General features: G+C 36.6%; 2 protein-coding genes across 3 annotated transcripts in view; one reads left to right on the top strand and one right to left on the bottom strand.

Annotated features, from left to right (window-relative positions):
- The window catches only part of stl (ADAMTS metallopeptidase stall), a 44,636-nt gene extending 38,616 nt beyond the window's left edge, over window positions 1-6,020 (bottom strand). For both annotated transcript variants that reach the window (XM_074176408.1, XM_074176406.1), the window contains exon 1: window positions 5,887-6,020. The gene's annotated coding sequence lies outside the window, so the exon portion shown is untranslated. The remainder of the gene's footprint in view (window positions 1-5,886) is intronic.
- A 5,885-nt stretch (window positions 6,021-11,905) lies between these two features.
- Window positions 11,906-19,160, top strand: LOC141482716 (uncharacterized). The gene is made up of 2 exons (XM_074176409.1): window positions 11,906-18,149; window positions 18,213-19,160. Exons 1-2 carry the CDS (start codon window positions 17,998-18,000, stop codon window positions 18,922-18,924), a joined length of 864 nt encoding a protein of 287 aa, XP_074032510.1. The 5' UTR covers window positions 11,906-17,997; the 3' UTR covers window positions 18,925-19,160.
- The last annotated feature ends 1,244 nt before the right edge of the window (window positions 19,161-20,404 follow it).

Consider the following 20,404-nt stretch of genomic DNA (forward strand, 5'->3'; position numbering starts at 1 on the left):
TTTTGTCCCCTCCGAAATGGTCCCCCTCAGATATACTACACTCGTGCCAAATTCAATAATTTTGGAATAACCTTCGCTGCCACACGCTTCATGTCAAAACTTTAAAAAAAAAATCGAATTGTTTTGGAATACTCAATTCCATTCTTTACACAAAACTTGATGCGAATTCTTTTATTCTTTGTTTTTTCAAAAATAAAAGCTTTTTGGATTTTTACTCCTCCATATTTCATGACGCCATCCGTGAAAACGAAGGTCGAAAAAATGTGTATAACTTTTTGCAAAATTAAAAGGGTTTTTCCAACGGGACTTCATTCTTCAGTGTTCGGATAACACACAACTTTGGATGTTAATATTTATTACGGAAAAAGTATCCTAAAAAGATACCCCTTCAAACAATATTTTTTCATTAAAACAAAGACATTTTTGTGCATATACTAGACTTGTCTATTTGTTTAAGTTCCATTCATTTACAAATGACGTAACAAAATTGTACCTAGCATTACTTTTTGCTGCTGTTAATACGGAAAACGGTATGTATTCAACATTTGTATGAAAAAAATGGTTCTTTTTTTTATTAATTCATAATTTTCAATTTTGAAAAAATATAATAAGAAAAAAACCTTTTTTTTAAATGAAGATTTTTTTTCTGACAGGACTCTATTTCCGAAAAAGTTCAGGTAACCCCGGTGTTTTTTTCAAATTTTTGAATTGCGATAAATTGATAATACTAAATATTTCATGTGTATACTGTCAGTGATGGGCCCATATTTTTGGTATGGATAGTTTTTGAGTTATCAACAAAATAACTACATGTCTTTTGTTTCTCATCTCATTTTGTTAATAACAGTTGCAATTTTTTGTGTACTTTAAATAATCGAAACCCATTTTTCTACATATCATTCTGAATCTATTGTGCTGTCGCGTATATTTTTAGGGGTGTTATCTCTGTTGGACATGAATTTCTCACTGTTTTTTTACCAAGAAAATTAAACAAGGATTACTAACGTTGATTGTTAGTCAATGTCATCAACAAAAGTCAAAGGTTAACCAGAAACTGCTTGTTGCTTTATCTCCTCAATAGTTATTGATGGACACCGTGTATATTCCTGCATACTCCAATAGAGCTTTCCAAAAATGTTGAACAATCGATGTTTTCTAGAGTCATCTTTGAAATAAAGAGCTTTTAGATTTTTTCAAGTAGACTTTGAAATGCACACTTTGATCAAGTAGGCATTGGACGATGCGGCGATAAAACAGAATGCAAATCTTTAGTGGTAGCTGTCAAATTTTGATTTAAGCAGTGAAAACACTCTTTAATTAGTGATTTTTGTCCATTTTTCAAAAACATTCGCAGTGAAGTATGAGAATTATGAAAAGTGGGACATGATAGTCTGTTTTATACAAACCATGGAAAATGTAGAAGCAGCAAGCAATTTATATCACGAGAGGTATACAGCGAGAAAACAACGTAATTGGTGGTGGTCAATTCGAAGAGGAAAGGCCAAAGTTATACGAATCAAACAGGGATAAGGAGTTGAAACGAATAGTCGTTTTAGGAGCTGTTGAAAATGATCCCATCCCGAAATTTGAAAATCTCAACAGGCCAACCAAGAACTAACGTTAGGAGGATCTTGAAAAAACACAAATTCAAGCCATACAGGACCAGAAGAATTCATCAACTCAGACCAGAAGATTTTCAATGCTGCATAGCTTTTTGCCAGTGATTCCTGGATAGTTGTAACCAAGTGTAACCAACTTGTATTTGGACAGACGACGCTTATGTGAGCAACGCCGACATTTTCTACTGCTACAATTCTTATACTTGAGCACAACAAAATCCTCATTCTATTATGGAGCAGAGAAGTTAAGGAAGATTGGGATTTAGTGTATGGGCAGGTGTTTTCAGGGGTAGAATTATCGGCCTGTTCATTTAAAATGGCACTCCTACTTCTCAAAATTTATAAATGTTAAGGCAAAATATTGAACCCCTTTTTGATGAATTGCCACTAATGTAGCTCAGAAAAAACTATTTTCAACGAGACGAGGCTTTGCCTAATAACACTGCAATCGTCACCAATTTTTTGTCTGCAAATTTTGGCAATAATTGAATAGCTAACCAACCTTTGGCCGGCAAGATCATCTGACCTAATACCTATGGACTTTTACCTCTGGGGAAGATTGAAAGATTTTATTTTCGAATTTCCAACGGTAGTGATGCAAAGTTTTGCTTCTCTCACTTCTATTGAACTAATAATAATAATAATAATAATAATAATAATAATAGGCCGGTCTCGGCCTATATCCATCGACATAACGCGGCCCTAAGAGTGCTATATTACCATCTACGGCACTCTTACGGTATTGACGAGACACCGGTGTTGCCCTACGCTCCGGGGGATATTGAATCCGTTGTGGGGAACGAGAAGTGCCGAATTTATTGGAACTATTCGTTCCCCACCCTCAGGCTCATACAAGCTAATAAGCCTGATGTAGTCCTTCTCGACCACCAGAACAAAACGATATTTGTCGTGGAGTTTTCAGCTCCTGGCGAGACGAATATCGTCAGAAAAGAGGAGGAAAAACGGATAAAATATCGAGATTTTCTCTTCGAACTCCGCAGACTCTATCCAGATCACTCTGTCAAGATGGTTGTTCTGTTATTGGAGTCCTTGGTGGAATGATGTCTTCTCTATTCTCGAATCTCAAAATCATACCGGCTTGCCGCACTAAGGCAGAAATCTTAGCCGCACAGATGCAGAAGGCTATCATTCTTGGCTCACTGCGTTTGCTCAGGGCACATGATTCTCGGACCCAATGATCACTTACCCCACGGTGTGGGGAGTGGTCATTGGTTGATTATGCTGGCGCGCCCTCTCGAATGTATCGGGGCTTCGGGGGATAGGGCCTGACCAGCGCACACTACGGTAAAAAAAAAAATAAATAATAGGTCTTTATTCCCATAATGATACAATAAATAAATATGAACATTTACTGAAACGGGAAAGGCTGAAGATCAGTTGGTTGCACCAAAAGATGCAACCTCTGTTTTTCATCTTAGGCCAAAAAAAGAACTATATATATATACATGTATACACAATACATATACACATATATGTACCCATATACACACATACACATATGCAATGCAAAAAAACGAAAAAAAAAATCGGCAGAAAAAATAACAGAGAAAAATATTCAAAACTATTTACAAATTGTTGAGTGAAAGTACTAAATATATAATTGACACAATAGTATATTAGACATAATTATAAACGGTTAGAAAAAAGAAGGTAGTAATGTTACGAACCACCATTCTTATTGACAATGGGTGTGCATTAGATTTCGTTCAAATATTTCCGTTTCAATGCTCTTTTGAATTTTTTCAAAGACATCAGTTTGAATTCATCAGAGACTGAGTTGTACACTCGTGCGATCTGGTATGAAAAAGATTTTTTGAATAATTCTGTACGGTGTATGGGGAGTGTTAGTCTTCCCCTGTAACGAATGTTGATATTGTGGACATCTGAACGGTATGACAATTTCTTGTATAAATATTTGGGAGCTTTTTCAGTGATAATTTTATGATATAGACAAGCAGCATGTAATGATTGCCGTTTTGCCATATTGAGCCAGTTGGTATCTTTGAGTTTATGAAATATATGTTGGCCACGTTTGATGCCGTGTATTAGACGTAGACAATTGTTTTGAACAACCTGAATTCTACGTTTATCTTCATAATCAATGCATGACCCATAGACTGTGCTTCCAAAGTTAAATCTGGATAATACAAGAGATTCACAGAGTATGGTTTTCACTTTTTTGTTGAGACATTGTCTGTTGGTATAAATTTGTTTGATGTTCATATAGGCAATACTGATGCATTTATTGATGTGATGTTTGAATTTCAAGTTTGAATCAAGGATGATACCTAAATTTTTTGCATGTTCAGTCGGTGCAACCACATCCTTGTCTACAGTTAATTGAAAGCCATTCAGTTCTCTCTCAACCCCAAATATCAAAACTGAACTTTTACTAGCATTGATTTGAAGACAATGCTGCGCAGAGGTAGAAATCAATGAGTCTATGTCTTCATTTAGCATCTGCCTTGCAGTAATCATGTCAGAAGGGTGGAATGAAAGATGTAATTGTGTATCATCAGCGTATAGGTTTATTTTGGAGTATTTGATTACGTTCACAAAGTTTGAGGCATATAATATAAATAGAAGAGGACCTAAAATCGAGCCTTGTGGAACACCGCGATTTATCTTCAATGGACTGGATACTATATTATCTAGTTTAATTCTTTGCACTCGCTCGCTCGAATAGTTTTCAAAAAGTTGAACCGCGATATTTGACAAACCAATGGATTCGAGGATAGTGAGGAGAATAACGTGATTTATCGTATCGAAAGCTTTCGAAAAATCAAGCATAGCAAGTGCTGTAGCTTTTTTATGGTCAAGTGTGCTGAAAACATCATCTGTAATGTTCAAAATTGTCGTTTCACAGCTATGAGATGGGCAGAAGCCCGATTGTATTTCTGGTAGAAGGTTTTTAGTTGAAACAAATTCAGAAAGTTTGTTGTAAATCAGTCTTTCAAATAACTTAGAAACATCTGGCAGAATGCTAATTGGACGCAAATCTTTGAAGCTTTCTGGATTACTTTTTTTTTTGAGGTATTACCAGGGCTTCCTTCCAACAATTTGGATAATCACCTGTTTAAATGCAGAAATTTATTATGTGTGTTATGTAAGGTACTATGAAAGGACAACACATAATCAATAATCTGATATTTATGCCATCGGAGCCTTGAGCATTACTTTTTATAGTGTATATGATTTTTTGTATATCAATTTCGCTTATTTGTTGCAAGGAAAACTCAAGACTCTTCTACCTTTTATCATTTTTGTAAAATTCCAGAATTTCAGGATGCATTACCAAGTTGGGATTTGAATTCACGAAAAAGTTATTAAGTTCATCAGGCTTCTTAAGTTCTTCTGGAATATCAGTAGGTTTTTTTGTTTATTTATATTAAGTAAACCTAGTTCTTTCCAGACTTTGTTCGCACCATTTGTTCGCATCGTATGTTGAAAGTGAGCTCTTTTTTCATTTTTACATGCTAGAGTGGTATAATTTCTCAAAGATTTATAATACTCATAATCGTTTCCACCTAGCGCGAGCCTTATCTCTTAGTTTCATTAATAGTCGTATATTATCAGTAATCCAAGGGGAATAAGGTTTTGTTATAATTTCGGCAAGAAACGTTCAGAAAAAGGGTCGCCTGTGTGTAGGAGAAGCTGGTATACATTTCGAACACCTTTTCCAAAGAAATATAATTCATAGTTTGTTCTTCATCATTATCATTATTATTGTTGAAGTTTCATTTATTAGTAGTAAATATAGTATACATCGTTATCAGTTTTATCTGCTGTGAAAAGCTTTCTCAACATTTTATAGCTACTGCTGAACAATTTCTTTCTTTTTTATTGCCGCGTCGTCCAAACCCTACTTGATCCAAAGTGTGCTTTTCAAAATCTGTATGAGAAAACCAAAAAGCTCTGTAATTTTAAGCTCTATTCAAATATGTAGGAATATACAGGGTGTCTCATTGAAAAAATAGTTTTCCATCAATAACTATTGATATTTATATCTTTTCACCATTGAGTTTCTCATAAAATGTGACCACCAGAAACAGCCATCAGTTTTTATCTGTCTAGTTTGAATACAGGAGTTTCCCTTTAAAAGTATCCAATTTGGCCCGTTCTGTACAGTTAGTAGCCAAATGAAAACACAGTAATAAACTCGATGCCTTAAAAAAAATTCAAAGCTCTAAAGATCGCTTCAGCCTGAGTCAGCAAAAATAACCAGCCCAACCAAAAACCTACTCACCCAGAGCTTTTCTCTTCCCTTCCAGCGATAAGAAGACCCGCGTGCGACTCCTTCACGGTTTAAATCTCTGCTTCGTTCTTCGTCACTTCTTCACTTCTTCAGCTGGCGGACCCGCGACCCGGTGCCGTAGAACTAGCAGGCGCTTTCGCGAGAGTAACTCTTGATGCGAGATTTACCATTTCCACCATACGAGGGGCATCGAACCATGCATTTCAACTAGTTTTTACTATGAACTTTTTCACGCAGACAGCGTGCTGTAATTGGGGTAATCAGCTCGGAGGAGGATACGCACATAAGGAAATGAAGCCTGGTGACACTTTTCTGAAGTGGATTTCATACGATTTTTGAAACGGTGACGATGGAAGCGTTCTGGAAGGAGAGATTCCGATATTATTGTCGGAACTGTCGAAAATTCTTGGTGAAGCAATGTCTTCTACAATTTTGACGAGCTGTCAAATGAATAACTGTCCAATTTTTGAAAAGTGTAGAAATTATCTGCTATTGGAAGCAACAACAAAATTGCAGTTCCTATGGTATTTTTGATGGTTCAAACCGTACTGGAAAGGTCAGATAGATCGAAAAGTTAATGTCCCACAATTTAAACGATCGACAAAAATTGTTACGTTTCGAAGTCTGTTCTTCTTTGCTTTTGCGTAATCAAAACAATCATTTTTTGGATCGGATCGTCACGTATCATAAAAAGTAGATCCTCTAGACAACTGGAGGCTTACAGAACAGTGATTGGAGACCAATGAGCCATCCAGGAGCCCCGTCACGCTGGAACCCTCTTTGAAAAAAATCTTCCTTTTTTAGCCTACTTTACCTACAAACGATATTAATAAATGTAGTAATGTTAATTTTTTGTAGTCTTATCGGTCACTGAGAAAGCACTATTGACATTATTCTAACTACGAAGGACGAGTAATAATGTGCCAAAAAGTTCTGAAATAGGTTCTAAATGGATTGTAGTTCATTGTAGTAACAACAAAATATTACTATATTTCATATTCTTTTGAAGTATAGCAAAAAAAACTACGATAACAATTGTCCTCAAACTACAAACGATGGAGTTGATTGTAGCTGAAATTAGATGTTTGTAGTTACCATTAAACACATCAAAAATGAATGAAATGAAATTGAGTTTTTTTCAAGTAAACTAACCTAACATAACCTATCCTAACCAACATATGTAACCTGAAATCTGAAGTAAAAACTAGCGTATTTTATAATGCCTTATTTGGAAAAAAGCATCTACCCTCAATATCTAACCTGACTTTCTAATTCAAAAACGAACTCATATTAGATGTTCAGGATCAAGGATTATTTCCAACATGTCCAGCCTCATTCCAAGCGGTAGATTGGTGTGTTTCTGTCCAGCCTCGGGATTGGTTTTTGTTTCTATTGTTTCTGTTTTGTGTTTGTTTCATTCATATGTGTTCCCACGAGTAGCAAGGGAAGAGTTGGTCACCTCTGGCAGAGCCCCGCATTACCAGAGGTAGGCTGATTACAATGAGGTTTCCCCCCGTAAATTGGTAGAGCATTCATAAAATATAAATGTATGACGTAAGTCTATATAATTTGAAACCTTTAAAAATATTTATTTGTACATATACACACATATACATATGAAAATATGGTAAAAACATATGTTTACCAGAATAAAAATAAAATGTCCACATGTGTTAAATGTGTATAAGTCATTCCAGATGCTAGATGGAACTTATAATTTGATTTGACATTAACATTGACTGAGTGGAAAAAATGTCCACAAAATTGATCCAACATATTGTGTGACCCCTGTAATTATTTAAAGTGCAGAGGACTTTCTATTTTCATCTCATTATTGATAATGATATTACTGACATACTGATGTCGGTTTTTCAAAAAAAATCTATTCACTTATCAGTAGCATTCTGTACCTTATATTTTTTTAATTCGACAAGCATTTTATGAAGTTAACCCATCGAGTTTTTCTGAGCGCAACAGATAATGATGATAGTCTGATGCAGAAAGGAAGGCGGCTGAGGAAATTGTTCTGAAATAATAATAATAATAATAAGGTACCATGTACGGCACTCGTACGGTATTGACGAGACAAAGGTGTTGCCCTACACTCTGGTGGATATTGAATCCGTTGTGGGGAACGAAAAGTGTCGAATTTATTGAAATTATTCGTTTCCTCTGATTATTGGAGTCCTTGGTGGAATGATGCCCTCTCTACTCTTGAATCTCAAAATCATACCGACCTAAGGCACTAAGGCAGAAATCTCAGCCGGACAGATACAGAAGGCTGTCATTCTAGGCTCACTGAGCTAACTCAGGGCATGATTCTTGGACCCAATGATCACTTACCCCACATTGTGGGGGAATGGTCGTTGGTTGATAATGCTGGCGCGCCTTCTCGAATGGATCGGGGCTTCGGGGATAGGACCGGACCAACGCAAGGAAAATGATGATAATAATAATTGTCAAATCTTCTTAGAATTTTAACATTGATTATTGAGAAGCATAAAGGTATACTAAGCACATTTATAGATAGTGAACAAATAAAAACGACTGCCACTTCGGTTCACATGTAAACTGTCTGTGAAAACAAATGTTTTTCTTTGTTTCGTCTCATGAGAATCATGATCGTTTTACCTCAACAGAAGAAAAAAAAAGATAAGAAATATGAACCAATTTGCTGAATCAACAACATTTTTAACTAAGTGTCTAGTTTGTTCAAGAATTCATTTTTAATGCGTCTCTTCATCAGACCAATATTATTAAGTGTTAGATAACGAGACCTTTTGTTATATATAATTTTCAAAATACATTTCTGTATTTTTTCTAGTGGATCGAGTGTAGTTGCATTTATACCACCCCAACAATTATACCGCATTGCAGAAGAGATTCTACAAATGCGTGGTATAATATTTTCAATTTGTTAAGGGTTAGTATATTTCGGAGCTGGCGAAACCTGACATCCTCTCAATTTATTTTTCAAATTATGTACTTCAACATTCCATCTGAGAAAGCTATCTATATGAATCCATGAGTACTTTGCTGATTTAACTAATCTGACATTTTTGGAGTTTATGTTTATACTTGTATATTCCGGTAAATACGACTCATATGAAGTGATTAAACGAACTTCAATTTTTCAAAGTTAATTGCAAGTGAATTTACTCTGAACCACTTGGTTAATGATTCCAAATACCTTTCAGCAATATTTCTAATGTCTTTTCATCCACTTGCGGTATATAGGTTAACGGGGTCATCAGCAAATTATATTATCTTTCCACAAGACTGTTGAGGAAATAATGAATTCAGATATACAAGAAATAAAATAGGACCTAAGATGGTTCCCTGAGGCACACCGAAAGATACATTTCATTTTCAATCGGTTCGCCATTTATCGGGACTCTTTATGTACTATCTTTGAGGAAACTACAAAAAATGTTGTTAACATTACCCCTCACATTTAGATTTTCCAGCGCTAATACATCCCTTCTGAAGGTTACTGGATCTGTTTGGATTCTAGCCAACCAAATGTTTATGATGAAGCAATTATTATTAATACTACACTTCTGAAAAATCAAATATCCGATATACGTAACAACAAAACTTTGGTTTTCCCATAGATTGCAGATTTTCCTACAGAAGATAATACCCATTCAATGAGGGAAACAATTGAAAACCACACTTGGAATTCGTGTATTTTACTAATTAACCTTTGGCCTGGTTTTGTCCGTTGCTTCCGATTATTTATAAATGATCACGCTGTAAGCCTCCTGCAGACAGTGAAAGTTCTGGGTAGATTTACTCATTTCGGATTGCACGGTCCGATAAAGAAATTTTTTCACGTTCGATGACACACGAAGCAGCGATTATGCATTCTTATTGCGATTCCTCTGGTGGCCACAATACCGTAGATGTTTGTTTCTAATTCCTTGTTTATGAATTGAGCTTCCTGTGTCGTATGTATTTATATTAGCCACGACGACAAATGATGTTTATGAGTCAGAGCTCTGGGATTCCCTTATTTTTCATTTTCAAAAAGTACTGGCTGATATAATTCAGAATCTCAATGTTTACTATCCAAAACTACAAATGTTTCCCAAGCCTTTGGAAATAAACAATTTTTGTCAAAAACGCCACGTGTTGAAGTTTCTTTCGGGTGTGGATTGAATCATTTTCATTATGAATAATGTATTGAAAGTTATGGTGCAATGGTTTATGCTTTGGAGGAAAGTGACGGAAACTGCCTCCTTACATCTAGGATTTACAAGGAGAAGTTCCCCGAAAGAAGACAACCAGATGGAAGGGCATTTCAGGCTCTAAATCATCTGAAAACAGATTTGAAAGAATTGGTAATGTCAACGTGTCCGTCCTGTTATAAATGAAGATCATACATTTCAAATTGCTCTTCATCCGAGACCCACTCACTTTAGACCTAACCTAACCTAACCGGAGACCTGAGCAGGGAATTAGGATTTTCTCAAACCAGCGTGTCTTTACCAGATGCAATTGATGCAAGAGTTGAGAGGAAGAGATTTTGAGAAAAGTGTTCAATTTTGTCGATGAGGCTTAGAAAATATCAATCAGGAAAATGCTATTTTCGATTTCGTATTATTTTCTGATGAAGCAACTTTTCATAAAAATGGAACTGTGAATTGGCATAACATGCATTATTATGTTTGAAGGTGATTGACAATGTTTCGTGATGAATTTCACTAGTTCGGACTTCCATTGTCTACTATGTCATCACCCGAAGACGATTGTAGATACCAACAATCGAAACGTCGTGAACTAACGTGACTTGAAATCTCTACACTTTTTTATTATTTTCTTTTTTCATTCCTTTAATTTTTATTTTCTCAATTATTATATTTTTACTTGTAGGTTATTTCACTATCATTTCATTTCAGGTTTATTGTTTGCTTAATATAATTGTTATCTTCAGCTATTCTTTTTTTAATTATTCCTTTTTACTTGTTTCAGGGATTTCAAATCATTTTATATAGTAGACAATGGAAGTCCGAACTAGTGAAATTCATGCATTATTATGCAACGGAAAACCCCCATTTTGTTCATCAAACCACCAACAGCGTTGGTTATTGAATGTTTGGGGTGGTCTGTATTTTTTAATGGGCAACTCACTGGAAGAAAATATGTAAGATTTCTTCGGCATGAGTTTTCGAAGTTATTGGACGGGGTTTCATATGGAACAAGACTTAGAATGTGGCTACAACAAGACGGTGCACCACCACATTTTCAAACTGAAGTACGGGAATACCTCAACTATCATTTCAATCAGAAATGGATAGGTAGGGGGGGTATATAAAATGGATTGTCTACCAAACTCCTCCAAGATCTATAGAAGACATGAAACGAAGAATCACTAGAGGTTTCAGGGATATGTTAGAACGTGTAGAGAATTCTTTAAAAAAAACTGATATGTGTTGCAGAAAATGGTCGCCATTTTGAACATCTTTTGGACTCAACTATTCAATGAAAAATGCAGGCGTTATTGTTGATATTGGAAAAATTTTAAGTAAGTAAACGTTAATAAATGAATTATTTGTGGTTACAACAATTATTAAAACTAGGTATAATTTGTAAAATATCTGTTTTTCGTTTAATATACCTCTGGAAAAAATTTAGTGAAATGTTGAAACATTTCATACAAATGAAAAAATATAGTTCTATTTGAAAAAGTTGAATTATGTCTGTTTGAAAATGAATGAAACTTGACCGGTTTCACCGACTAACTATCCCTAAAAAAATTCACTTAATTGGTGTAGTCATGCTGGTGGTGAATTAAAAAATTATTGTCTGCAAAATATGTTTTTCTGAAATAACTTAGCAATGCCGCAATGGAAATTCGAATAAAACAAAAATTCTTTAGTGAGCTAAAAAATATGGAATCGAATGACGTATTCAAATACTGGGTGTTCCATTTAAAAAAATATAACTTTGGTAGGTCCCGCTCGGTTGAACCACCCAGTATGCAAGAAAATAATTTTAAAAGATAGTAGTAGTTGTTTACAGCTGATTCTCGGCCTCCCCCCACCACTATGACGTATTAATTGCTTTTTTTATTGGTTGTTGTTTGGTGAAGTTTTTTTTGTTGTGCAGTGAAGTCAAGGCGTTGTGACCTTGAAGTGTCTGGTGCATGGATCGTTCAGATTTTTTTTTCATATGAGATTTTGTGTGTTTATGTGTGTGTGTAGGAGAATGCACGGTACAGGGTTTCATCATGTGCTTGTTTGTCTATGTACAAACATACGTCTGCATACTTCGAAGATCCTCCAAGTAATAAATGCTCCATCGGTGTTAGGGCACCAAGTTAGTAGTGGAGTGACGTCACAGCAATAACCGTTCAACGGCTAGAGAGCGACATGTTCACTCCACGACGTGTGGCAGAGTAATGCGTATTCATCGGTCTGCCCTCACCTCTCCTGAAGCGATGAAGGTTCGCTCTAGCCCCGCTATCCATGGTGACACAACGGCAGCCGAGGACTGTTTGCCTAGCGTCTACCCTCTCCGAGACCGCAACGACCACTGCTTGCTCGTATATCGACATCTGTTATCGCATTCAGTTGGGAGGTAATCTTGGCGCATGTAGTTGAGAAGTGGGGTTGGCTATGACGTCTTGACGGGTCCTATCAGAGTGTATTTAAGAAGCGTACGAGTGTTGGCTATGTCAGTTTACATCAAGTGAGTTAGTGAGAACTATTATATAAAATGTATTCCTGTGACTGTGGTAAATCTTTCACTCGTAGTGATAATCTTCGTCGGCATCAGCTCCAGAGTTGCCAAGGAGGGCCTGCAGTGAAACGGGTGAGAGTGGATAATGCAACACCTATGTATACGTGCAATTGTTGTAATGTGACAATTCCTATGAGCCAAGTGAATTCTCACCGAAGAACCATGAGTCATAAAAATAATGCATGTGTTCAATTGTCTGACGGTGTTCAAATTATAACGAATGCATTCAATTGCCGCATTGCTACATACAGGGTGGAGAGTTCGATTGTAACCAGTGACTACATGTCATTTTTCAATAAGATTAGGCAGAAGGTCATTGAATTACTGGAATCAGCCATCAGGATCCATAAAAGCATCAAGGTGAATATGGAAGTTTTTGGGAATTATATTCTTCAGACTGATGATTCGAGGGACACGAAGTCATTTAATTCCCAAAATAAAATAGTGGACCAATCTTCAGATTTGAATGCTGTTTTTGATGGATTCCGTGATGTAATTGTGGCTCAAACGACTGAGTTCCAGGATCGCGACTCAGGTATTTATTTTTTAAAAATTTCAATAAGATTGAATAGTAATATTTTTTTTTTTATAATTCAGGTTGGACTTGTGAAAAAATATTGTTTCTCGAGGTCAACATTAATAAATACAGTCCACTGGAAGGACGTTCATATGTGAAGCTGCCTCAATGTATTCAATGGAAGAAAGCTGTTGTGAATGTTCGTAATGAAGATCAATATTGTTTTGCTTGGGCTATAACATCAGCATTATATCCTGCAGATAGTCGAGTGTCCGAACTTACGTCATATCCACATTTTTCCACTGTTTTAGATGTCACAGGTATGGATTTTCCGGTTAAAGTTAATAATAAGAGTATCGAAATATTCGAAGATAGGAATGATATTTCAATTAATGTTTACGGTTTAGAGAGTACATTTGAGAAGGGTAAAATGAAGTATGAAGTGATTGGTCCATTGCGATACTCACAGAGAAGACTCCGGAGACATGTCAATTTGTTGTTTATAACTGATGACTCCGGTAATGGTCACTATTGTTGGATCAAAGATCTTTCAAGATTAGTTTCTAATCAACTATCAGCTCATAGACAGAAAAAATATTTTTGTGACGGATGTTTGATATATTTTTCTGATGAGAGATTGCTTTTACGTCATAATATGTATGATTGTAATCACATTAGTACCACAACACCAACTACTAATTTAAAGATCAATAAATATGGTAGAATGGTTGCGGAAAATAAACTAATGTTTGAAAACTTTGAGAGGCAAATGAGGGTGCCATTTGTAGTGTATGCTGATTTTGAATCAGTGCTTAAACCGATTCATGTGAATGAGCCAAATCCTGAAAGTTCATACACGATTAAAACATTCAAACATGCCCCATATTCATTTGCTTATTTGATAAAGTGTTCATATAATGATGATTTGTCAAAATTTGTTACATATAGGGGTGTAGATGCAGCTCAGAAATTTGTGAGTAGCATTGAAGATGATTTGAAAGAGATACATGAAAATCATCTCAGAAACCCTAAACCGATGGATACACAAACTGACGAAGAAGAAGAACAGTTTGCTGCAGCCAGAACTTGTGGTATATGTAATAAAGCATTTACTGATGGTGAAGTCAAAGTAAGAGATCATTGTCATGTCACAGGAAAGAAAAGATCACATGCCGCTCACTCGAAATGTAATTTAAATTTCAAAATACCAAACTTCATACCTATCATTTTTCATAATTTAAGTGGTTATGATTGTCATTTATTCATAAAAGAATTGTATAGGAATAAAGAGAAAGTTGATGTTATCCCGCAAACTAAAGAGAAATATATATCTTTCACGAAGCATCTCTTCACACACAGCTATACCGATAAAGATGGTGTGGTTAGGAAGAATTATCTCAAAATGAGATTTATCGATAGTTATAAATTTATGACTAATTCGTTGGAGAAGTTGGGTGCAAACTTGACCTCCGATCAATGTTTGGAGATGCACAAACATTTCCCACAAATTGAGAAATTCAATTTGATGAGACAGAAAGGTGTATTTCCATATAGTTTTGTTGATGACATTGACAAATTGAATTATCCATTACTTCCGACAAAAAATCAGTTTTATGACACACTCAATTGTGAACATATATCGGAAACTGATTATGATAGGGCTAGAAAAGTTTGGAATTTATTCGAGTGTCAGAATTTGGGGGAATACTCTGATTTGTATTTGAAGTCGGATGTATTGCTACTATGTGATATTTTTGAAAACTTCCGCACCACAAGTTTAGAGATATATAACTTAGATCCGGCACAATATTACACTGCACCTGGATTATCATGGGATGCCATGTTGAAGTTCACTAATGTTGAATTGGAATTACTAACTGACATTGATATGATTCACTTTTTTCAAAAAGGTATACGAGGTGGAATTAGTCAATGTAGCGAGAGGAAACATATAGCAAATAATAGATTTTTACCCAATTATAATCCCAACGAACCTTCCACATTCATTACATATTTAGATGCAACAAATCTATACGGTCACAGTATGTCACAACCTCTACCAACAAGTGAATTTACATGGTTGACACCAAATGAAATTCTTAATCTCGATGTGATGGATGTGAGTACTGATAGTCCGTATGGGTATGTATTTGAAGTGGACATTCATTATCCACAAGAGTTGCATGATAAACATTCTGACCTTCCATTTTTAGTCGAAAAAATAATACCACCTCGTACACAATCGAAAATTCCCAAATTAATTCCAAATTTGAATGATAAAAGAAAATATATTGTTCATTATAGGAATCTACAGCAAGCTGTCAAAAATGGATTGATTGTAATGAATACACATAGAGTATTGAAATTCAAACAATCATGCTGGATGAAACCCTATATAGATCTTAATACTGAAATGCGTAATAGGTCTAACAACAAATCTGTTAAAGATTTCTATAAACTAATGAATAATGCGGTGTATGGAAAGACAATGGAGAATGTAGATAATCGAATTGATGTTAGACTCGTTACACATTGGGAAAATATAAAGAAAAATATAGGTGCCAGCACTCTCATAGCCAAACCAAATTTCAAAAATTGTTCAATTTTCACTGATAATTTCGTTGCCATTCAATTGGGTAGAGTGAAGGTTCATTACGATAAACCATTATATTTGGGATTTTCCATATTAGAATTATCTAAAACAGTCATGTATGACTTTTTCTATGGATGCATCAAACAACACTTTGATGAAAATGTCTCTTTACTTTACACAGATACCGACTCGCTCATTCTTAAAGTAAACACAGAAAATTTTTATGAATTCATAAAAACTAACATAAGTAGATTTGATACATCCAATTACAGTATAGTTAACCAATTCAATATTCCAGTAACAAGTTCAGTCTTGGGTAACTTCAAAGATGAATTTCCAAATGATCCAATCATGAGTTTTTATGGTACAGGTGCTAAAGCATATTATGTGAAATCTGTTGATGGTGAATTTAAGAAAGCCAAAGGGGTTAAACGATCTGTAATAAAGAATGAATTGACATGCGAAGATTATCAAAAAATCGTCGAACAAGGTGGTATGATATTCAGAAAGATGAATTCATTTAGAAGCGTGTTACATGATATGTATACTGAATTAAAAAATAAAGTTGCATTATCATATCACGACGATAAACGATTTATCATTCCGAATACTACCCACACTCTTTCTTGGGGTCATAATGATATTGAATTTTATGAAAACGATCCAAATGAGAACATTCGTTGGATAAGTAATATTATTCAACAATCACAATCTCAGGAGACTCCATTGGATCAATTGATTAATTTATTATCTGCCGAGATCAATGATTGAAATATCATTCAATATCTTCAAAACCGGAAAATTCAATATTGATATTTATGTAGCCATTTATAATTAATAATATATGATAGAAGTAATGTGATATTAATGTATTATGTATGTATGTATATGTATTACTGTAATGAATATAAAATGATTAAAATTTTATTTGTATTATTTCTATTTCCCTAATCAATTACTGCAATATATAGTATAATGTAAATGACAGAAATATCAGTTTGAAGAGAATCATCGTAGAGTGCACAATGTCTAAAACAATCGATAAGTTTGGTAGAAAAAGAAAATGGGGTGGTAATGTCATTCGAGGTCCTCCTGGGAATGGTTTTAAATTAACAAAAGATGGTCATTATGACATGCAAAGGAAAATATTGAAAAATACAAGTGAACCAATTGACAAGAGTGATTGTGTAACTGTATCATATCTTGAGGGGGAAATTAATGGAGCAAAGGAAGTTATACTTCTAGCCCTACAAGCTGCAATACAATCCACAATAGGCAATATTGCTCGGGACGCCCGGCAAGCATTTAACGATAAAATTGCAGAGGCTCGGATAACTTTCACTCGTAAATTTGACAAACTTACAAGTGATGTAGACATAAAAATGTCTGACATAACAGCGTCTACAAATAAAAAATTTGATGCTATGTCAAACATAACAGGGACTACAATGAAAAAGTATGATGTACTGGAACAGAGAGTTGAAGTATTGGAGAAAAACCATAAAGAAGTTTTGGAGAGAAACTATAAAGTCAGGCCATCATCATCAGGTGGACTGGGATATCCAGGACTGAACATTAATCCAAATCATAGAATAATACAACCAAAACCAAAACCAACTGATGATGTATTAATGGAACCAACATGGTGAATGTATTCCCTCGTTAGGTTAGGTTAATAGCTACGTTAGGTTAGCTGCATACTTACGTTAGGTTAGGTGTTAGGTTAGTATTCCCTCGTTAGGTTAGGTTAATAGTTACTGTAGGTTAGGTTAGGTTAGGTTAGGTTAGGTTAGGTTAGGTTAGGTTAGGTTAGGTGTTCGGTTGCATAGCGGTAGGTTAGCGTACTAGGTTAGGTTACGTTAATACATACGATAGGTTAGGTGTTCGGTTGCATAGCGGTAGGTTAGCGTACTAGGTTAGGTTACGTTAATACGTTAATACGTTAGGTTAGGTGTTCGGTTGCATATTATGTTACGAACGCGCGCGCGAAGAGGGCGTAGATGTCTCTCCAGATGTCCCGCCTACCTGGGGCCGGAGGCCCCACCCACCTGGGCGGAGCCCAGGCAGTGGGCGGGGCCCGTTAGGGCCCCCCCCCCCCCCCCCCCCCCCCCGTCGCCACCAACTTTTCGGATACCCCGCCCCTTTCCGAAGCCCCGCCCCCTTTCCGAAGCCCCGCCCCTCCTCCTCCCCGAAGCCCCGCCCCCCGACTCCCAACATTTGCGCATGTACACCCCTACCCTCATCGCGCATGTGCGCTCCCACCATTTTCCCACCGCTCACGCATCGAAGTCGATACCCTCCGGAGAGCACTCCACAACATTCAGTTCGAGAAGTCATCTCATCGAGAGCAGTCCACTCCACAACAAGGCAGTACGTTCCAACGACCAACTTGATATTTGAGTAAGTAAATTAGGAATGTTATTTTTTATATCAACTAACTTTGTATTATTTCTTCTTTTTCAGAATGGCAACCAATACACAGGAGGTGAATAATGCTGTGGCGTCTATTCTGCCGGTGTCCGCTGACCAGGAGGAGGCAGCATCTTCGAAAGCGGTGACGGTTGACCAGCCAACCACTTCGCGTTCGCGAGTTAGGTGCAGATCTTCTAGCCCTGACTTATTCGAGGAGGAGGAGGAAGTCAGGGCTGTGAAGAAGGTTTGCCAACGACCTGCAGCAAAGGTTGGTCCTATTTCAAAGTACCGAGCTACTTGCAATAGGACTAATCCTTATGCAGGTAGTTTTTCGACCTCTCGTAAGAGGGCCTCCACACCAGCAGCAGCACCAGCAGCAGTGGAAATTCCGAGGAGTCCTTCTCCGGAGTTGGTGATATTGTCGCCGTTGGTGACGCGACTACCACCGCTGCCAGCGACACCGGCGGATCCTGAGGTGTTGGTGCCACAGCCTATCGGAGAGGTTAGTGAAAAGATGAGTGTTTTTCTGCAGAGATGCAAGAAAGCAGAACGAGCTGCCCGATCTAGCGAGGCCGAGTTGGTTACCATGAAGCGACAAATGGCTGAAATGGATAACCGACGGAGGGAACTCCAAAAGGAAATGGCCGAAATAGATCGGAATTATGCATCTCTGCAGGAAAGGTGTAAAGCAAAGACCTCTTCGATAGAGCTGTACAAAAAAGTAGTGACAGTTATGGACACTCTTTTTGTAGATGAAGTGTAAATGTAAGATTAGTTTTAGGTTAGTTAGGAGTATTTAATTATGGTAGTTTTAAGTTTATATTTGTTAAGTTTATATTGAATAAAGGAAAAGGAAGTGAAATAAAGGGTGTACACTGTTTTTTGGTTTGGTACACATTGAACAATGCGATGGTTGGAGCATTTTTCTTCACTTCCTCTTATTATCATTATTATTTTTTTATTTCAATTCCAAGTTCTTCTAGACAAATACCTCACATCAATTTTTGTGTTCTCTAATCACTTGTAAATAATTTCATGTGAAGAAAATTTAAAAAATAAAAAAATAGACATGTTTCATAGTGAAATCGACAAGTATATTTCATTTGTATTTTATCCATTCAAGTATCTCTTTCATTGAATATGTCTTATGTCACTTTGCAATTTACCCCTACTCATTGAATATGTCTTATGTCACACTACAATTTACCCCTACTCAATGTTCCACTCCTCTCCCACTCCCTCTCGAAAGTATAAAAGTAGAAATCATCTGATGAAACATTCAGTTGATCAGCTAGCATCGAGATGGAACCCGATTCAACCTCCGAACCCTATAGCTGCCCGGATCAGGGGTACAACTTCAATTACTGGGATAACAGCCAGGTACAGGTTGTCTCTTCCACCACGGAACCCCACAGTCCGCCATACGAATACCGGGATCACGACATCAGGATGCAAGTTCAGCATGTCACTGGCAGTGACGAAGGACACTTGGATGACTCGGAATATCCAGATCCTGACGGATGGTGGGACCCTGCTTATGATGACATTGTCCCAATGAGTAGCGACGACGACGATGATGACGACGACGACTCTGGTGATGATGCTGATGACGAGCTTGACGTTAGACGTCCTCCACCATCCCCTATCCTCATCGAGGATAGTCCTCCGCCATCCCCAATCCTAATCGATGATGATGTCCTCAATTCCGATGATGACATATAATCATCTACTCGTCCATCATTTCCTTTCCTTTCCTTCCACGGAGTACACACTTTTTGGTTGGTGTACACGAGGCACTGCGAGGCTGGGGCAGTGTCTTCCTCCCTTCCTCTCCCTCTTATTAGTTTTTTTTTCCATAATAATCACTAGAATTTCTCCTAATAATCGCTCAGAGTTTCATTCTTGATGTTTTCGAATCTCAAACACTGTTCTACATTTCACCCCCTCCATTTCATTTCTTCCAATATAAATATAGCAACAATCCCAGTTCTATATCATTCTTCCACAATGTCGAGTACAGGACCCATCCAAGTACATGAAATAGATTCAACGTCTGATCATTTGAGTACAACCTTCGCTCAATTTCTGCAGCGAATCTATGATCTTCCTGATGATTTCGCAGAACGAGTGGAACAAGGTATTCAGGACGACATAGATGCTGTTGACGATAATAATGCGGATGATGTGATTAGTATATCATCTGATTCAGCTGATTATGACGACGACGACATCATGAGTATATC

The sequence above is a fragment of the Leptinotarsa decemlineata genome, unplaced genomic scaffold (genome assembly GCF_025532065.1).
Source record: "Leptinotarsa decemlineata unplaced genomic scaffold, Ldec_3_MD MMD2_tig00001719_RagTag_RagTag, whole genome shotgun sequence".
Taxonomy (NCBI): domain Eukaryota; kingdom Metazoa; phylum Arthropoda; class Insecta; order Coleoptera; family Chrysomelidae; genus Leptinotarsa; species Leptinotarsa decemlineata.

Excerpts from the sequence above, each read along its gene's own strand:
- LOC141482716 (XM_074176409.1), top strand. The coding sequence starts at position 17,998 with ATGTGCGCTCCCACCATTTTCCCACCGCTCACGCATCGAAGTCGATAC. Across the intron at positions 18,150-18,212 it reads ACGACCAACTTGATATTTGA|AATGGCAACCAATACACAGG; the intron begins GTAAGTAAATTA and ends CTTCTTTTTCAG.